The 16065-nt window shown below is 41.0% G+C and overlaps 1 protein-coding gene across 4 annotated transcripts in view; it reads left to right on the forward strand.

Annotated features, from left to right (window-relative positions):
* The first annotated feature begins 2089 nt into the window (after positions 1–2089).
* Positions 2090–16065, forward strand: part of myo1g (myosin IG) — a 44471-nt gene continuing 30495 nt past the window's right edge. For 2 of the 4 annotated variants that reach the window (XR_010913555.1, XM_067495528.1), the window contains exons 1-12: positions 2090–2326; positions 5433–5641; positions 7834–7927; positions 8140–8305; positions 9507–9560; positions 9724–9819; positions 10010–10126; positions 10217–10423; positions 10615–10760; positions 10860–10974; positions 11411–11581; positions 12213–12283. Coding sequence is in view for 3 of the 4 variants with exons in the window: in XM_067495528.1 (XP_067351629.1) it covers positions 2232–2326; positions 5433–5641; positions 7834–7927; positions 8140–8305; positions 9507–9560; positions 9724–9819; positions 10010–10126; positions 10217–10423; positions 10615–10760; positions 10860–10974; positions 11411–11581; positions 12213–12283 (1541 nt within the window). In the remaining variant the exon portion in view is untranslated. Of the gene's footprint in view, positions 2327–5432; positions 5642–7833; positions 7928–8139; positions 8306–9506; positions 9561–9723; positions 9820–10009; positions 10127–10216; positions 10424–10614; positions 10761–10859; positions 10975–11410; positions 11582–12212; positions 12284–16065 lie in introns of those variants that run through there. The other 2 variants (XM_067495484.1, XM_067495517.1) reach the window with 2 other exon arrangements.

Here is a 16065-nt window from a genome sequence, read left to right on the forward strand (position 1 = left end):
TTCTGACAAATGCATGGTAGTCTGGTAGTAAAAGTCCCTTTACTCATATAAGTTTCCAATCAATGCTCGTATCAAGTGCACGAATGCAGCCGCTGAAACTATGACTCATATAACTATTTTAACACCAACACAGTTCAGTGCTGTTTTCCCCTTTAAAGTTTGTCCGTTGTCTGTCATTGTCTGCCAGGTATTTGAACAACTTTCACATTTCTAATTTCTGTTTATCAGCGCCATTAGAAACGGAGAGAGTTGTGATTCTATAAAATGGTTTGTGTTGTAGGGGTTTTACAGATGGTTGATCATGTGAGAATTTGCCAGACAGTTTAGTTTAAAGGTTTAGTTCACCCAAATTGCAGAAAGCATGGAGCTTACGTTCTCGTTGGCCAAATGCTTCAGTAACTTAAAGCACCAGCTTTTTCTGCAGCTTTCATCTGTATCACACGGACTTTATAAGCAAAGGGAGTTTAGCATTTTATGTTCATTTGCACTCCAGAGTTAAGCATTGCAGGTCATCCTGGATGTAAAATGTGACCAAGTCATATCCGCTTAAGTGGCCCTTAAGTAAAAAAACAAAACTGATTTTATTCATTTATTTTTTATTTTTGGTTACTTTCATCTAGCTTTGAAGATAGTTGTGGTTTATTTTTAATATTTTGAGATATTTTGAAAGTATAATATGATGATATGAGTAGCTGTATTTTGTATGTGTCAAATTTGAGAGATCGATTTAAGTTTCATACCACAGCGTCAGAGTTTACTTTAAGGTTTTAGACTGCAGCTCTCCTTCTATATCGCGGACTAGTCATCATACAGGCTTGGATTTTTCTCGTCATGGAAAAAAAAAAAAACGTGATCATGAACCAAGCTGTGTCACTCAACTGTGTTTGGAAAGATAAACATTCTCTGCTGAAACAAGTTGGAGAGCTGCCAGCAGATGAAGGACAAAAGTTCAAACTCATAACTTTGGTGCATCTTGTTTCTTGGTTTTGTTTTGTTTTGTTTTTGAGACTCAATGCTGAAAGAAACCCAAACGTAGCGGCAGAGAAAACATTTTCATCGGAAGCTAAAACACTGATCCCATATCGGTGAAGATTCTCTGTCGTCCACATTTCTCTACTTATTCAAGCAGCTTTTTCACTTTCGTTCCACTGCGGCCTGAATAGTTTCATTAGGTTGAAACGTGGGAGCCATGAAGGTGCAACAGTTACGACACTGACTACTAAACCCCAAAGACTCTTAACACCACTTTCACACGATGTGGGGAAGTGGTGTTAAAACTTTGAGAGCCGCAGTGAATCACATTTGGTGAGGAATTGTTGTGAGCAAGTAGTCAGAAATGAACTACCACTGTATTAGTCATGCACGTCTGCATGACTAACGGTAAGTTAATGATATTCACTCAAGTACTTCAATGAAGTACAGCTTTGAAGTACTTGTATTTAATTATTTACAACCCTGATTCTGAAAAAAAGTTGGGCCCCTCACCTGAACATCTTAGGTCATATACAATACATATTACTTCAACTTAACGCATCCTTTTTACTTGAGTATTGAGTTTGTGTACTTTTACCATCCCTGTCTAGCATTCACAAGCTTTCAGAGCTTTCAAAGTCCCAGCTCGGTCCTGCTTTGAGCAAATACCCAAAGGGACAAGTTGTGCTCCCTTATGCCAAGTTAAGAAAGGAAATGCCCACGATCCTTCCCAGCAGATAAAGGCCCCTTTTCTACCCTCAAAATTGCAAGGTCAACTGCTCTTGTCTGGCACTAGGTCAAACGTGGGTTCCTGTTTCTGGGAAGAAAAGATACATAAAGTGCTCAAGCGAACACAAGCGTGAACAACAACTGGGTGGTTGTAGAGAGAGTCACACTATTTGGTGACAGTTTAGAGACTCGCAGGCTTTGTGGCAGGAAGAGACAAGAGGAGGATGCAGGAGTGGTATGAGTTTTTAAAGATAGACCGCCGCTATTTATACAGAGCATGAGAGCACAGGGTGACTGAAAGGATGACGTGCTGTAGCTTGTAAAGCGCAGATCTAGAGTAAGCACACCCTGAATTTCACCAAAGAGCACGCCCACACGACACACACACACGCACACACACACAAGCTCTCAACCGGGGCCCAGAAGTCGACCATACTTCTTTTTCTTCCTCATTGAGCTGCTTTCTAGTTCCTCTGCGTCCTGCCCGTCTTTTATTTTTGAGTGTGTTTTTTCGGCGACTACAGGCAGGCATGGCAGAGCTGGAGGGCCTGGAATTTGGGAAGTCAGACTTTGTGCTCCTGGATGAGGTGAAGATGGAGCAGTTTATGGAGAATCTGAAGCTGAGGTAAGGCCTGGTGTTCAGTCAGTGATGAGGAAGGGGAGAGAGAGAGGTGGTAGCAGCTGGGGTGTCAGAGAAGCTTGTGTTAAACACAGTACATACTTCCTATATGAAGAAAACCACTATAGTGGTTCAAGTCTTTGTTTAACTGCCTGTAAAATCTTTTGAATGAATGTAAAATAAGTAAGATAATTTAGTAAACAGTCATGTTAAAACGGACGGACAGTCACATGTATAAATCGTGTACTTTCCCACAACAGTACTGAATTATCAAGTTGAGATCTTGGTAGGACATTTTAAAAGCCACACACTAATAGCTGTCATATTCAGAGACATACATGTAACTACCATCTTGACTTTCCCGCTCGCTCTTGGCTCTTTGGCGTGTGAACATCACCACACTGGCTCTCATTAAACCTGTGCTGATAATCAAACTTCAGCCTCTCTCCTCCTTCGCGTGTAAGTGTTTTCACGACTTTTACCCTTGTTGTCTCTTAGTCCAAACTGTTCTTTTTCCTGGAACATTCTCGCTTCCCCTGTGTCTCTTCACGGGGACACCTGGTCCTCAATTCCAACTGTGAGGAATCACAGTTGTGCTCAGCGGTCACCTGGAGACCTTTGTGTAAAGGAAAATATCATAAATGCTTTGAATTTAAATAAAATGATTCACACTGCCTCAGCCAATGTATGCACAGCAGATGGCACTAACATTCTTCAGATAGTTCATCTGGCTTGATGTCTGTTTGCCATCATTTGCAAATAATACATGTAGCCAGAGTGTCAGCACACAGCCTGATCAGACTTGCCTGGTAGCAAAGCAAAAGCATGTACTGATATTTACAGAACCTGTGTGCACAGCTGTTTGCGTGTGCAAGAGGCTGTGTTTGTATTTCTGTTTCTGCTTTTGCACAGTTTGTTCTTCACTTTGTGTTTCATATTTTCCTTTAACACACATGGACACATTTCCCTTTACGCTGCTGGTCCCAGGCTCTGGGCTGTGGAGCATCGTGTTTGATTGCGAGGGATGATGCTTGTCTTAGGTGTTCTATCATTTCATGTCTGTTGCCACGACAGATTTTACATGTTGGTTCAACATCTGGGTCTTTTAAACAATCCAGAATTCATAGTTTTGGTGGGCAGCACTGTGATGGAGTAGTTAGCGCTGCCTCACAGCTAGAAAGACCCCAGGTCGAAACCGGCTGTGGCCCCTGCCTTTCTATGAAGAGTCTGCATGTTCTCCCCGTAATTGTGTGGGTTTCCTCCGAGTACTCTGGTTTCCTCCCACCCATGTTAGGTTTATTGATAACTCTAAATTGTACGTAGATGTGAGTGTGAATGGCTGATCACACACCTATGTGTGTTGGCTGTGTTGGCTCTGAGATGGACTGGAGACCTGTCCAGGGTGGACCGCCCCTCTTGCCCAGTGACAGCTGGGATGGGTCCCCCCTGACCCCGACCAGGATAAACGGCTACAGATGATGGATGGGTGATAGTTTTGGTGCAAGAAATTTACATGTATTTCAATTTTTGTTTAGACATTATGTTTCATAGTCGCAATTTTACAATCTGCTAGTATTTTATTTTTACCTTGTGTCAGATAACAACAACAGACATGCAGCACTTCTTAAAGGTTTGCTCTGCTCGTTGCCTGTACATGTGAAGCCTGTAAACAGTGGCCGTAGTTGTCTGTTGTGCAAAACTGATACAAATTTTAAAAACTCCAAATTTCAGTTTGACTTCTTCTTTTGATTTTTGGTCTTGTAACTAAAAAAAGAAGTTAATAAATAAAGTAATGTGCCGCAGCAAATATTCAAATATCTGCTAGCGTGTTGTGCTACATTCTCGATTTCACTGCATCAGTATTAGGTTTCCCCCCTAATACTGAAAAGGCTGACACCCTCAGATATACCTTGGGTCCCAAATCAAGCTTTCCAAAGACCAACCCTGATGGTGCTTTCAGGAACTCCTAATTAACCAAAGTATTTGGAATTCCACGTTTGGCTTTGCTGTAAAACAAGTGTATATAACACTGGTCAGTGGAGATAGTTCAGTCCCTTTCCAGTTACTTTCTTTGGTCCAACCAGTTGGTAGATCAGCCATCTTTGATCCTCAGGTCTGGTGGATCAGTTCCTGGTTCCTCATTTCATTCTTAAAACGATACATTTAAACCTCTGTAGTTTGTGCCATCATCTTTGAGCTGCTGTCTGGCAACCGAATACTCAAAGGGACAAATTGTCATGGTTTCATTCTGAGATTTCGTGGAATAAATGTTTAGCAGAACATAATATTTCTTGAGAGAGTTGACAAGAATTAGCACTCGCCTTGTTTCAATCTTGTTATTAGCGATGGGAAATGACAATGTACAGCTACTTAAGTATTGTGCAATTTCAGGTACTATATCTCTGAGAAATGAGCACAGCCTGTTGTGGCATTATGATAAGGAATATAATCAAGTTGTAAAGATGTGGACACTACGATATTTTTCTGGGGAGTTTTGCTGATGACACTGTCATACCGCTGTGGATATTGTGTGTTAGCTCTATAGATGGGCACTTTAGAGGATCAATCCCAAACCGTGACACAGCTTATGTTCCCACCAATGCACCTGCTGTGAAGGTTCAGATTAATCAGGCTCACTCGGGACATGTTGACCAGTGTGACGCTTAGACACCAACTCTGTCACCACACTGTCTTATTAAGGCAAAAAAAGTACAATTTCATTTAGAAGGTCCGTTTACCCTTTTGACATGTTAGCACTTAAGTCCCCTACATGAGGTTACTCAAAGCTGTGACGCCCTTTGAACCACAAGTTTCATTTCCTGCTTTCGGTGTGTTCACACAGTTGTGTCACTTCCTGTTAGCTACATATGACATAGGTGTTTGCTCATTATAGTTGGTGTTAGAGGAGTGAAACTGTCACAGATGTCTTTTTTTAAATGTCTTTTTATAAAAGTAAGTTTAGTTGTTTAGAGATGTCGCCTTCTCAGTCATATTCCATATATAACTACACAAAAAAATAAATAAAAAATGAAGTTCCAGTAAAGGTCCCAATGTGTGTAATTCTAATGTGAATAGTAGCAGTTTAATACATGACTTTCTTTTGTGTGCACAGGTTTGAGAAGGGTCGTATCTACACCTACATCGGAGAAGTGGTCGTCTCCGTTAACCCATACAGACAGATGGACATCTACGGGACAGAGACCATTGAAACGTACCGGGGCCGGGAGCTGTATGAAAACCCTCCCCACCTGTACGCGGTGTCTGATGCTGCCTACAAGGCCATGAAGAGACGGGCCAAAGACACCTGCATCGTTATATCAGGTTTGCCTCTTTTCACGCTCCTGTGAACTACGGTCTTGCTATCTGTAGGTGTGAACTTCCTGCCCCGTTTTTAATAAATGTGACACCACTTTTGGTATAAACAAAGCAGTATACAAAGGTGTCATTTCTTCCAGTGCACTGAAGCAGACATAGCACCATCACCAGACTGTAGAGATGTGTATATAGCAAGACAAAGGTCGATGTATGACAATAAATAGTAAAATTACTCGAATTCAATATGTTTTAAATTTAGTTTGATACATTTCTGTGTCATCCATCTCTAAAAGTGCAAAGTCTACATGATATATCAGACAGCGGGGATGAATAAAACGGATGTCTCAGGTCACTGGTCCTCCTCCTTTATCAGTGTTTTCAAGGATCCTGAGGAGCCAAACCCTCTGACAGCACTGACAGCACCAAAGAAACGACAGAAGCACTTGGAAAGTAGCAAGAATACATTGCTGGTTCTGCCGTGCAGACTTTATTCCTAAGGCTGATGTTTCAACATTACCATGAATTTCTCAAAGCTTCAATTAAAAAACAGGTCAAAAACAACACGTTTCAGAAGATTCGTAAACGTTCCTAACCCTGATAATATGACAAGAAGAAGTTAATAAACCAGACAAAGCAGCACTATGTTTGGACAGAAAACACCTTTGAGGGACAGGTTTCCCCATTTAATAAAGTTATCTTTGTTGATGGGGTCAGAAATACTTTGTTGTTTCCTGGATACAATGAGTACGTTGTAGTATGATACAAAAGACTCAGCTTGTCACAGTCAACACGCATCAGTCCAGAAGTCTACCCAAATGTGGTAGACAAAGTCAAAACTCAAATTAAAGGTGCAAGTACTCGCCTGAATAAACTACGACAACAGAAGCAGAAGTTCCACTTGAGCAGAAAATCATTTATTTAAGTTGAAGTACTTATACAGTGTTTGCTTTAAAGTGGACTTTACGTCATGTCACATTCAGAGTCAGATTTATTGGCAAAGTGTGGTAACACATACAAGCAATTTGATCCAGTCAATGGTTGCTGTCAAGGACATGTTCAAGGAGCAACAATACAGACAATATGAAGTGACAAATAACATAGAACAAAAATCCCCGGAAAAAAAAACATGGACAATGTGAGAATGGCCTAGATCCAGGTGCAGTGTGTGTGACTGTGGGCATTTAGTGGTTAAGTGTTAGTGTGTCCAGTGTGCACGGTTTAACAACATGACGTGAACATATGAGGACCTGCTATTATTGCTTTGGAATGACATCATATGTCAAAACTGCTGCTAATTCATATTTGTTTAATGAATTAAAGAATCAATCATTTGCTAATCAGTTCAGCAGTAGCGTCTGTTGACCCAGTCTGTAGTTACAGGAACATCTCCGCTAAACAAACAAGTGAGCTAATTATGATACTGAACTATTTGAAGACGTTTTGTGAATCTCGGTTGCTTTGCTTCTCACTCTTTGCTTTAATTAGACGCACAATTATAGCTCATTAAAATGTTAAAGTTTAAAAAAAAAAATGCTACTTAAGAGTAACATCAATGTTTCCACAAAACACAGCCCACGTTCTTTAACCACACATATATATATTCAATAGAATTTTTTTTTTGACAAATTCTCAATATTTTCTATAAATTCTTTCTATGTATACAGTTGCACGAACAAGTAATGCCACTACTTGCAATTTTCTGTTTGTTATTATTTTTTTGTTTTTTTGCATAGATTGACCACGAAATGTCACAAATACCGTTTCAACAAACCCAATATTTCTAAGGTAATAAAAAAAAAAAACAGTCGTGATCTTCCACGACTAGTTATTGAACACAAAATGTAAAAATTCAAAGTGATGGTGGAAAAACATATGATATCTGTGACCTGTGAATCACATTTAATGACCAATTTATGCAGAAACCCTCACGATGCTCTAAATATAATCACCCTGCAATGAATGAAACTGTTTATTAAAAAACATAAACTATTTTCATATAAAACCAATCAAATGACACATTTTTTTCATCTAGACAAGTTCTCTGCTTCACAGTGTTGACGTAGTGTCTGTGTTGATGCCGCTTGCAATCGTAGTTATGCAAAATACCCCGTACGTGTCTGTAAGTTTATTCTGTGATCCAACAATTAATATGTATGTTTTTTTTTTGTCATCTACTATATGTTGTGACATCTCCTCAGGTGAAAGCGGGGCAGGAAAAACAGAAGCCAGTAAATACATCATGCAGTACATTGCAGCCATCACAAACCCCAGCCAGAGGGCGGAGGTGGAGAGGTGAGATATTATTGAGGCACTCATGAGTTATATCACAGGGTTCATTAGTGTGAACTTCAGCGTTGATGTGACGGGTTTTTTCATGACACAAATAAACAATTGGATCATGAGAAACTGATGTTATCATAAATCATTTCACCCCCATTTTCACCTCCCCTCGTGGCTGTTTCCCACACGTTTCCATCACCGTTTGCCACAACGTGACAAATCAGTGTGAAGAATGTGCTGCTCAAGTCCAACTGTGTGCTGGAGGCCTTTGGGAACGCCAAAACAAATCGCAACGACAATTCCAGCCGCTTCGGCAAGTACATGGACATCAACTTCAACTTCAACGGCGATCCCACCGGAGGGCACATCAACAACTACCTGCTGGAGAAGGTGAGGGGGGGGAGGGGGGGGGATCTTCACAGGTTGTGGAAAAACAAACATAAAGAAGTTCGATGGAGCCTAATGAGCCCATCTCTACAGAAGAGTTTCGCTCATTTAGTTTTCAAATTACATCTTTTCTCCTGAATATGAATGTTTCATGAGGTGATAACAAAGAGGTGTGAGGGAACATCCATGAATAGATGTGTCTGTGCTGCTGCTGCTGCTGCTGCTGCTGCTGCTGTGTGTTAATGAATGGCTCACCTGGGGGCACTGGATGCTGCTGTATTTATCCGCTCTGTTAAAGAACCGTCTGGCACTCAGAGCCCGTGTGAAGGATGAAGCTATGGTTCCTTCTCAGGGGGCAAAAAAATAACCACACTGTTTCTAAGCCATGCGGCTCCTCCGGCAGCCATCGGTGTGGTGCTGCTGTAGTCACACAACTGGTGACACCGACCGTACAGTGGGTTTGTCTCTGGAAAAACTCACACTGAGATACTGGAACCCTCAGATAAACAGCAGGTGATCATTTTGTTAAGAAATTGTTAATTTTTCCTGCTTTGCCAGGCTATGAGTGTGGGTACTGGCCTCAGTGGAGATTGGAAGTATTTTGAGCTGTGTAACAACATTGGTTTTCACACAAGTGAAGCAGGGAAGTACCTGTCTTCCTCCAGCGAGGCCACATGACAAGTTTCATTATGTGTTCATACTGTTGCTTTTGCTTTTTCTTCTGCTTCGACCCTTTTGGAGTTCTGTGATCTGTCTTAATATGTTGCCTAAAATACTCACACACCTGTGGCTGTGCCTCAGTGAGAAATGCTGCTAACCTGTATTACAATTCTAGGTCAGCAACTGACAGTTGTTCCATTATTAGACGGCAGATATCTGAGAAGATTATACAAAAAACCCATTACAGCTGATGTGTGCATGGAATTGATTACAACCCTCCACTTTTTAAACCTAATTTCCAGACAAAAATACGGTCTCATATACAGACCAATACTGTAATTGATGTCATTTAGTCTAAGATGGCATCTTTAAATAGAAATGCTGCCATTTGAGCACCTTAAGCTATATATTTTGAGTAATTTGTGTAATTTGTCTTTTAGTTTAGTTTTTTTTTTTTTTAGGTAGATGTAACTCGTGAAACAAACTTAGTGATCATAGAATAATTGTCTGAGTGATGGTTCAATGATCTGTTTCCATGTTCAAGTCCAGAGTGGTCCAGCAGCAAGAGGGGGAGAGGAACTTCCACTCGTTTTATCAGGTAACCTCTAATCTAATCCACGAAAACTACAACCAAGATACAACTCATTCACTGCTCGCTCTTGTCCAACTTAACCATCGTCGCACCACAGTGTAAAATGAATTTAAAAAAAAAACAGCTTCAGAATTACACAATCAACTTGGTGTATTTGTTGTTTTAACAGTTACTGCGCGGAGGCTCTGACGAAATGCTGCAGTCATTTCATCTACAGAACGATCCTGCAGCTTATGTCTATACCAGAGAGGGAGCTGCAACCGCTGTGAGTTTAAAATCTTCACTTTGGTGGTTGGAGAGTTGGGACAAACTAATCCAATTTGAAAAACAGGTGTATGACAGAATTTGAACGGTTGTGCTTTTTTAAGCATTGGCTGAAACTGCATTTTTTTTCCTTAAAATGTATTTAATAGACTTCACGTTTACTACCTGCAGTTTTTCTCTTCTTATTTCAGACTTCTAACAATGATCGCTCAAGCCACAAAGTTGTGATGAGCGCGCTGGGGGTGATTGGATTCTCAAAAGAGGAGATTAATTCAGTTTATCAGATTCTCTCCTCCATTCTACTGTTGGTAAGATACGCCGTGGCTGATATAAAGACATCAAATAAAAGAAATGAGGATTGTTTTCCTACATGTGAAATTCAATGCGGTATTTTTCAGGGTAACATACAGTTTGACAGTGATGGTGAGAGCGTTTACATTCAGGGCCTTGAAGCTTTGAACCACATCTCTGAGCTGTTGGACACAGATCCAGAGAGCGTCAGTAAGAGCCTGCTGTACAGAACCGTGGCCACGGGGGGTGGCGAGGTCATCGAGAAAGGTCACACGGAGCAGGAAGCCTGCTTCGGACGGGACGCTTTTGCCAAGGTGCCGCAAAAAAATGTCCTGTGTGCTTTGACAACCGTGCTAATGAGGATTAGATTCGTGGTTTTTGAAGATGAATCCTTTTCCAACGTGCAGGATGCAGCAACGTGCTTTTCTATGTTCTGTATCTAATTTTTACAGTTGTCACACTATGTCAATCTGCGGCTCCGCTAACACTTCTTTCCATGCCGTAGGCTCTCTACGAGAGACTGTTTGCCTGGATTGTCGGCCGCATCAACAGTGTCATCGAAGTGAAAAACTACAACCCTGTCCTTCACGGGAAAAACACGGTCATTGGTGTGCTGGATATCTACGGCTTTGAGATCTTCGACAACAACAGGTGGGCGTGTGGTCTAATGATCTGTTTGTTGTTGTCGTTGTTGTTATCTGTTGCCGTTGACATTGTTGCTCAAGCGTGTGTTCCTCTGTTGCCGGCCAGTTTTGAACAGTTCTGCATCAACTACTGCAACGAGAAGCTGCAGCAGCTTTTCATTGAGCTGATCCTCCAACAGGAACAGAGCGAATACGAGAGAGAGGGCATCACCTGGCAGCATGTGAGAGAAACACAAACAAACAAACAAACAAACAAACAAACAAACAAACAAACAAACAGTAACACATGAAGACGAGGGACATTTGAGGGCTTGCAGTTGACAGCAGCAGGCTCAGAACTGACATAGTTAACTATTAAACTTTACATGATTAGGAATTAATAACCAACTACTTGCACAAACGACTGTTAAGTACTTCATGAAATATTTCCGGATGCATTGAAGAAAAACCAAATGGTTTTTTTTCTCTACTTGTTTGGTAATGCAGAATAAGTGTTTAAGCTGTGGTTGATACTTTACTCACATCCTGTGATTGCACAAAAATGACAAGTGTACAAAACTACGGGCTGTAAATACAATATTTGCCCTAATTCGCCAGGAAAACACAAGTAGTACAAGGTCACTTTATCCCTAAAAAGTGGTCGTACTTTGTTTGCAGATCAATTACTTCAACAACCAGATCATTGTTGATCTTGTGGAGCAGCAACACAAAGGGATCCTCTCCATTTTGGATGAAGCTTGTCTCACCGTTGGTAATGTCACAGACACGGTCTGCCTCGAGAGCATGAACACCAAACTGGCCCAGCACCCCCACTACACCTCCCGAAAGGTGAGAATGGAGCCCCACACGCCCGCCAGACTTCATCATACTTACCGAATTCAAAGCAATCAAAAACGATATGAAGAATAATAACCGATTAAATTTGACCTTTTTATAAGTAGTTTTATTTGTTATCAAGTTCTCTAAGCTCCTCAACTCTCAGAAACACTCTCCACTCACAATGTGAAGCTACTGTACAGAAACAAAACCTTTTGAAATACTCAGCAGTAACCTGAGAAAAACAGTAAAAAGGAATGTGCTTTTTTTGGGGGGAATAAAGTGTTAAATTTTAAAAATTTGCTAAAATATTAACCAATATTAGGTATTAGTTTGCAATTTCAACAGTGCCCTAATTTATTTTTACATGTAAAAAAAAAAGAAAAGAAAAGAAAGTCTTTTTTACATGTGCAGTTTAGCTTCGCTGTCAGTAGAGAGCAGAGTTTCTCCACTTTTGTGCGGTCAGTGATTATTCACACATCATGAGATTCTAACAGCAGAAGGTCCAGATTGCAGCATCATTTCTTCTTCTAAAGCTGGCATCTCTACACCCTCTAACTGTTTGTAATGTACCTCTGATGGAAAAAACTGTTTATACTTCACCGTTGCTTGTGCCCACACATCTTTTTCTCTCCGCTTTCAGCTCAGCCCCACTGACAAAACCATGGACTTTCAGAAACACTTCCGCATTCGCCACTATGCTGGAGATGTCACGTGAGTGTCTCACACATTTACACGCTTTGTTGTCATGTGTTTGTGTGTGTCCATAAAAGTGAAGGGATGTCGTGCAGGGTTCAGGAGTGTAAGCCTTAAAATCCTATTAAAACGGGTCAGTTTATGAAATTGGCAGCAACAAGTTTAATCACAGAGGCACGACAGTGGTCAAGACTACCAGAAAATGTGCTAATACCCATGTTAGCAATTACTTTTTTATCCGTGGGAAGATTCTTGCTAATCTTCATCACATCCTAAATAACATACAAGAGGCAGAAAACTATTATTGTCTGCAGAGTTAACCAGAAGAATGAGCTTAAAAGATTTTTAACATTTGAAAATAAATGTATTTCTAAATGTAGGAAACATCCTTGTTTACAGTATAGGATGTCACCCACGTGCAGACATAGAGTAGGTGCCATTTCCAGTTGCGATGTGACGGCTGATGACACCTCTTGATGTATTTTGTGGACAGGTGTCACTCAATAAGATTTTCAGACGCGTTTGCATGGTTGTCTTGTCAAAATTAGACATTTGCCTTTTCAATATTAGCAGTTGGTTTTGTCACTTGTAGGGCGGAAAATGTGTGGTTAAAACCATCCTTCCCCTTTTACTCGAATTAATAATTAAGACAAACATAAATCAAAATGGACTTTGATGAGCTGATGAAAAACGTACTAGATCAGAGTTAAATACAAAATGTTCTGAGCGACTAGAACTGATTTCATGGCAATAATTATATCATAAATTACATATAACCAGACAAAACAAATGCACACTTTAAAAAACAAATGGACACTTTTATTCTATTCTATTAGTAATGGTTTACATTTGACGGAATAGAATTGAAACACTTTGCTCGCTTTCCCTCTCCACTGCTGCTCCACTTCCCTAATATGCTCAGTGGGTTTAAATGTGGCCAGATGAGGCCCTTGGCCAGCAATCGCCCTCCAAGGCTTTGGTTTCAGAAGATTCCCTCTGCTCACGTGTACTGCCCTCAATCTAGAGCGGCGGATGACATTAATATGTCAAGAGAACACGAAAGGAGGAGGACGAGGAGGAGGAGGAGGAGGATGGATGGATGGATGGACCCAGCTGATGAGACAGTTTTGGCTCAGTGAGTTTTAGCAGTAGCAGTAATCAAGAAGAATTAGAGGCGTGTTTATTCGAGCCCTTAAAATGGTTTAGTGTCTAACACTGAGCAATTGTATCTATCTCACAAACAGCGATGGCACTAGGTTTTTTTTCTCTCTCTCTGTTTCATGCAGTAATGGAGGAAGCATTCAGGCCCTTTAGCTAATTAAAAGTACCCAATGCCACACTTGTAAAATTTTTGATTGCATCCTGTATAATCCTGCTATGTTATGACATAGGCTGCACATAGTGAGGAACCTACAGACGTTGTCTCTACTGCTCTACTTTAGTCTTTTAGCTCACTGTTTTCACCGATAAAGCTCAGAAACTCACTACACACAACCGGCTCAGCACCAGACAGACAGACACAGTTGCAACCAGCTGGTGAATCTAGTGCAGCATTTAGCAGTTAAACATGACCTATAGAGCAATGCTGGTGTTGCCCCACAACAGCTGGATGTGCACACAAGCAAATGTTTGCTAACAACTTGGTCAATCAGCTCAAAAGAGACAGTGGTTATCTCAGTGTTGCTGCCCTCAAGTGGCCAAAACGCAGTTGTTGCCTGTTGAAGGATTGTTTTTTTTTTTTTTTTTTTTTAACTTTGCTGCTTTCGTAGTCATGAATGTTTGATGTTGTGACAGATGAGATCTGTTTATTGTCATTTAGGATTTAGGTTGTGTTGAAAATACTGCAGACGCGAACCTTTACAGAAAAACAACAGTACTCTTAAAGGACAATATACACATATGAGCCACAAGAATAATACCATTTAGTGGTTTTAATAATAATTTTTTTAATCAAATACTGCAAAAATTTGGCATAATTACCATAATACGTATCGTTTAAAATACATTGTGTACTTGGTGGAGTGCTTTTACTTTTGGTCTTTAAGAAGATTAATCTGCTTAGTTTGCTTGTTTCCTCCCACAGTCCAAACACGTACATGTTCGGTTAACTGGTGACTCTAAACTGTGAGTGTGAATGATGGTCCGTCTGTGTATGTGTCTCTGTGTTGGCCCTCAGATAGGGTATCCATTGTGTACCCCGTCTCTCACCCAATGTCAACTGAACAGTGTACGTGGTCAAGATAATGGATGGATGGTGTCAAATATGCTATTTGAGCAAATAAATGTCATTACTTTCCACCAATTTCCCACAGGCTTGGTAAGAGCATGTGTGACAGACCTGCAGTAGTAATGACAGATGTCTGTCTCCATCCCTGCATGTCCCCGTCATTTCCCTCACTTTGTCTTTGTCTCACGGTGACGTCAGGGTTGCTCCCGATGACCTGTCACTCCTCCTATATTACTTCCTGGTGGCACTGGTCCCTCATCCCCCTCAACATCCCCAGTCCCATTCTAGCACAACTACGTCTATCCTTACTCTGGCTAAATATACCCTCGTCCTCTCCACCCACCATCGCCGCCCCACCCCCACTCACTTCAAACCACCGCTATCACAATCACAAGCTCTGACCCACTTTTCTCTCCCCCCATCCTCCTCTTTTTTCTTTCCTCATCCTGTTTCCTTTTTCTTTCCTCCCTCTGCACTGCAACCCTCACCTGGCTCTCATTGACATCCACATTTTTAATTCCCTGCAGGACTTCAGCCTGCGCATGCAGCACTTTCAGCAGTCGGAACATTTATCAAATCCCCTCACTGCACAACTTTATGTTGCAAGAAATTTCAGATCTTGTACGAAACAGCTCTTTTCTTGCACCTTCATACGTTTCCTGCATCTCATGAGAGCTTCTGCATTCATCTCTGCACGTCCTATGCTTTCTGTCCTGTCCCAGCGTCTGCCCTGTCCTTGCAAATGAGTGTTGTTGTCGTGTGCTCTGACTGCTGTCTCTTTTCCCTTCACACTCTTTCTCTCTGCGGCAAGCTCGCAGGAATCTGGTCAGGTGGTTTCGGCAACCATGAGTCAAGGGGACACATCTGTCATAGCCAGCCTTTGCTTCTTTGCCTCCAGATGTGACAGCCTAGGACACAGTTACAGACAGGAGCAAAGGACATGTGACAGTGTGTGTGTGTGTTTGTTGGAGAGGGAGGGATGCAAAGAGAATATGTAGATGAAGAGTGTGTGTGTGTGTGTGTGAGTGTGTGCTGGTGCAGTCCATTTAATCAAGTACTGTACTTTTTCTTGAGAGGAAACCTCTTCTCAACCACACTCCAAAGTAAAATATTATACTTTTTACTTTGTCTGACAGCTGTAGTTACTGGTTTCCTTATAGTTCTCTGCTGTTACGTAGTACAGATGATGATGACGATGATGATGATGATGATGATAAACTTTTAAAGTACATTGCATTGTTAAATAATAATAATAATAGTGGTTAATTGTGACATTCAAAAAGTGTGTTTTCTGCCAAACCTCGATTTACCCTTTAAACTTCTGATATTGTTTCATTTAAACAAATGTTTGAGGCCCAAACAGGTAACATTTTTCAGTAGTACAGTAAAATGAAAGACACAAGCCATTGAACAAAAATCATGCCATGAACCAGAAGTAGTTCTCCAAAAGTTAGTCTAAGTCTCCGAAGGATTCTGGGACTAATAACTGTGACCAGTGGCTTTCCCTCTTCACTTCTGGCCCTATTTGTCTATTATTTTGACAAGATAATAACCTAAAAGCAAAGATTGCAGA

The sequence above is a fragment of the Channa argus genome, chromosome 1 (assembly GCF_033026475.1).
Source record: "Channa argus isolate prfri chromosome 1, Channa argus male v1.0, whole genome shotgun sequence".
NCBI lineage: Eukaryota > Metazoa > Chordata > Actinopteri > Anabantiformes > Channidae > Channa > Channa argus.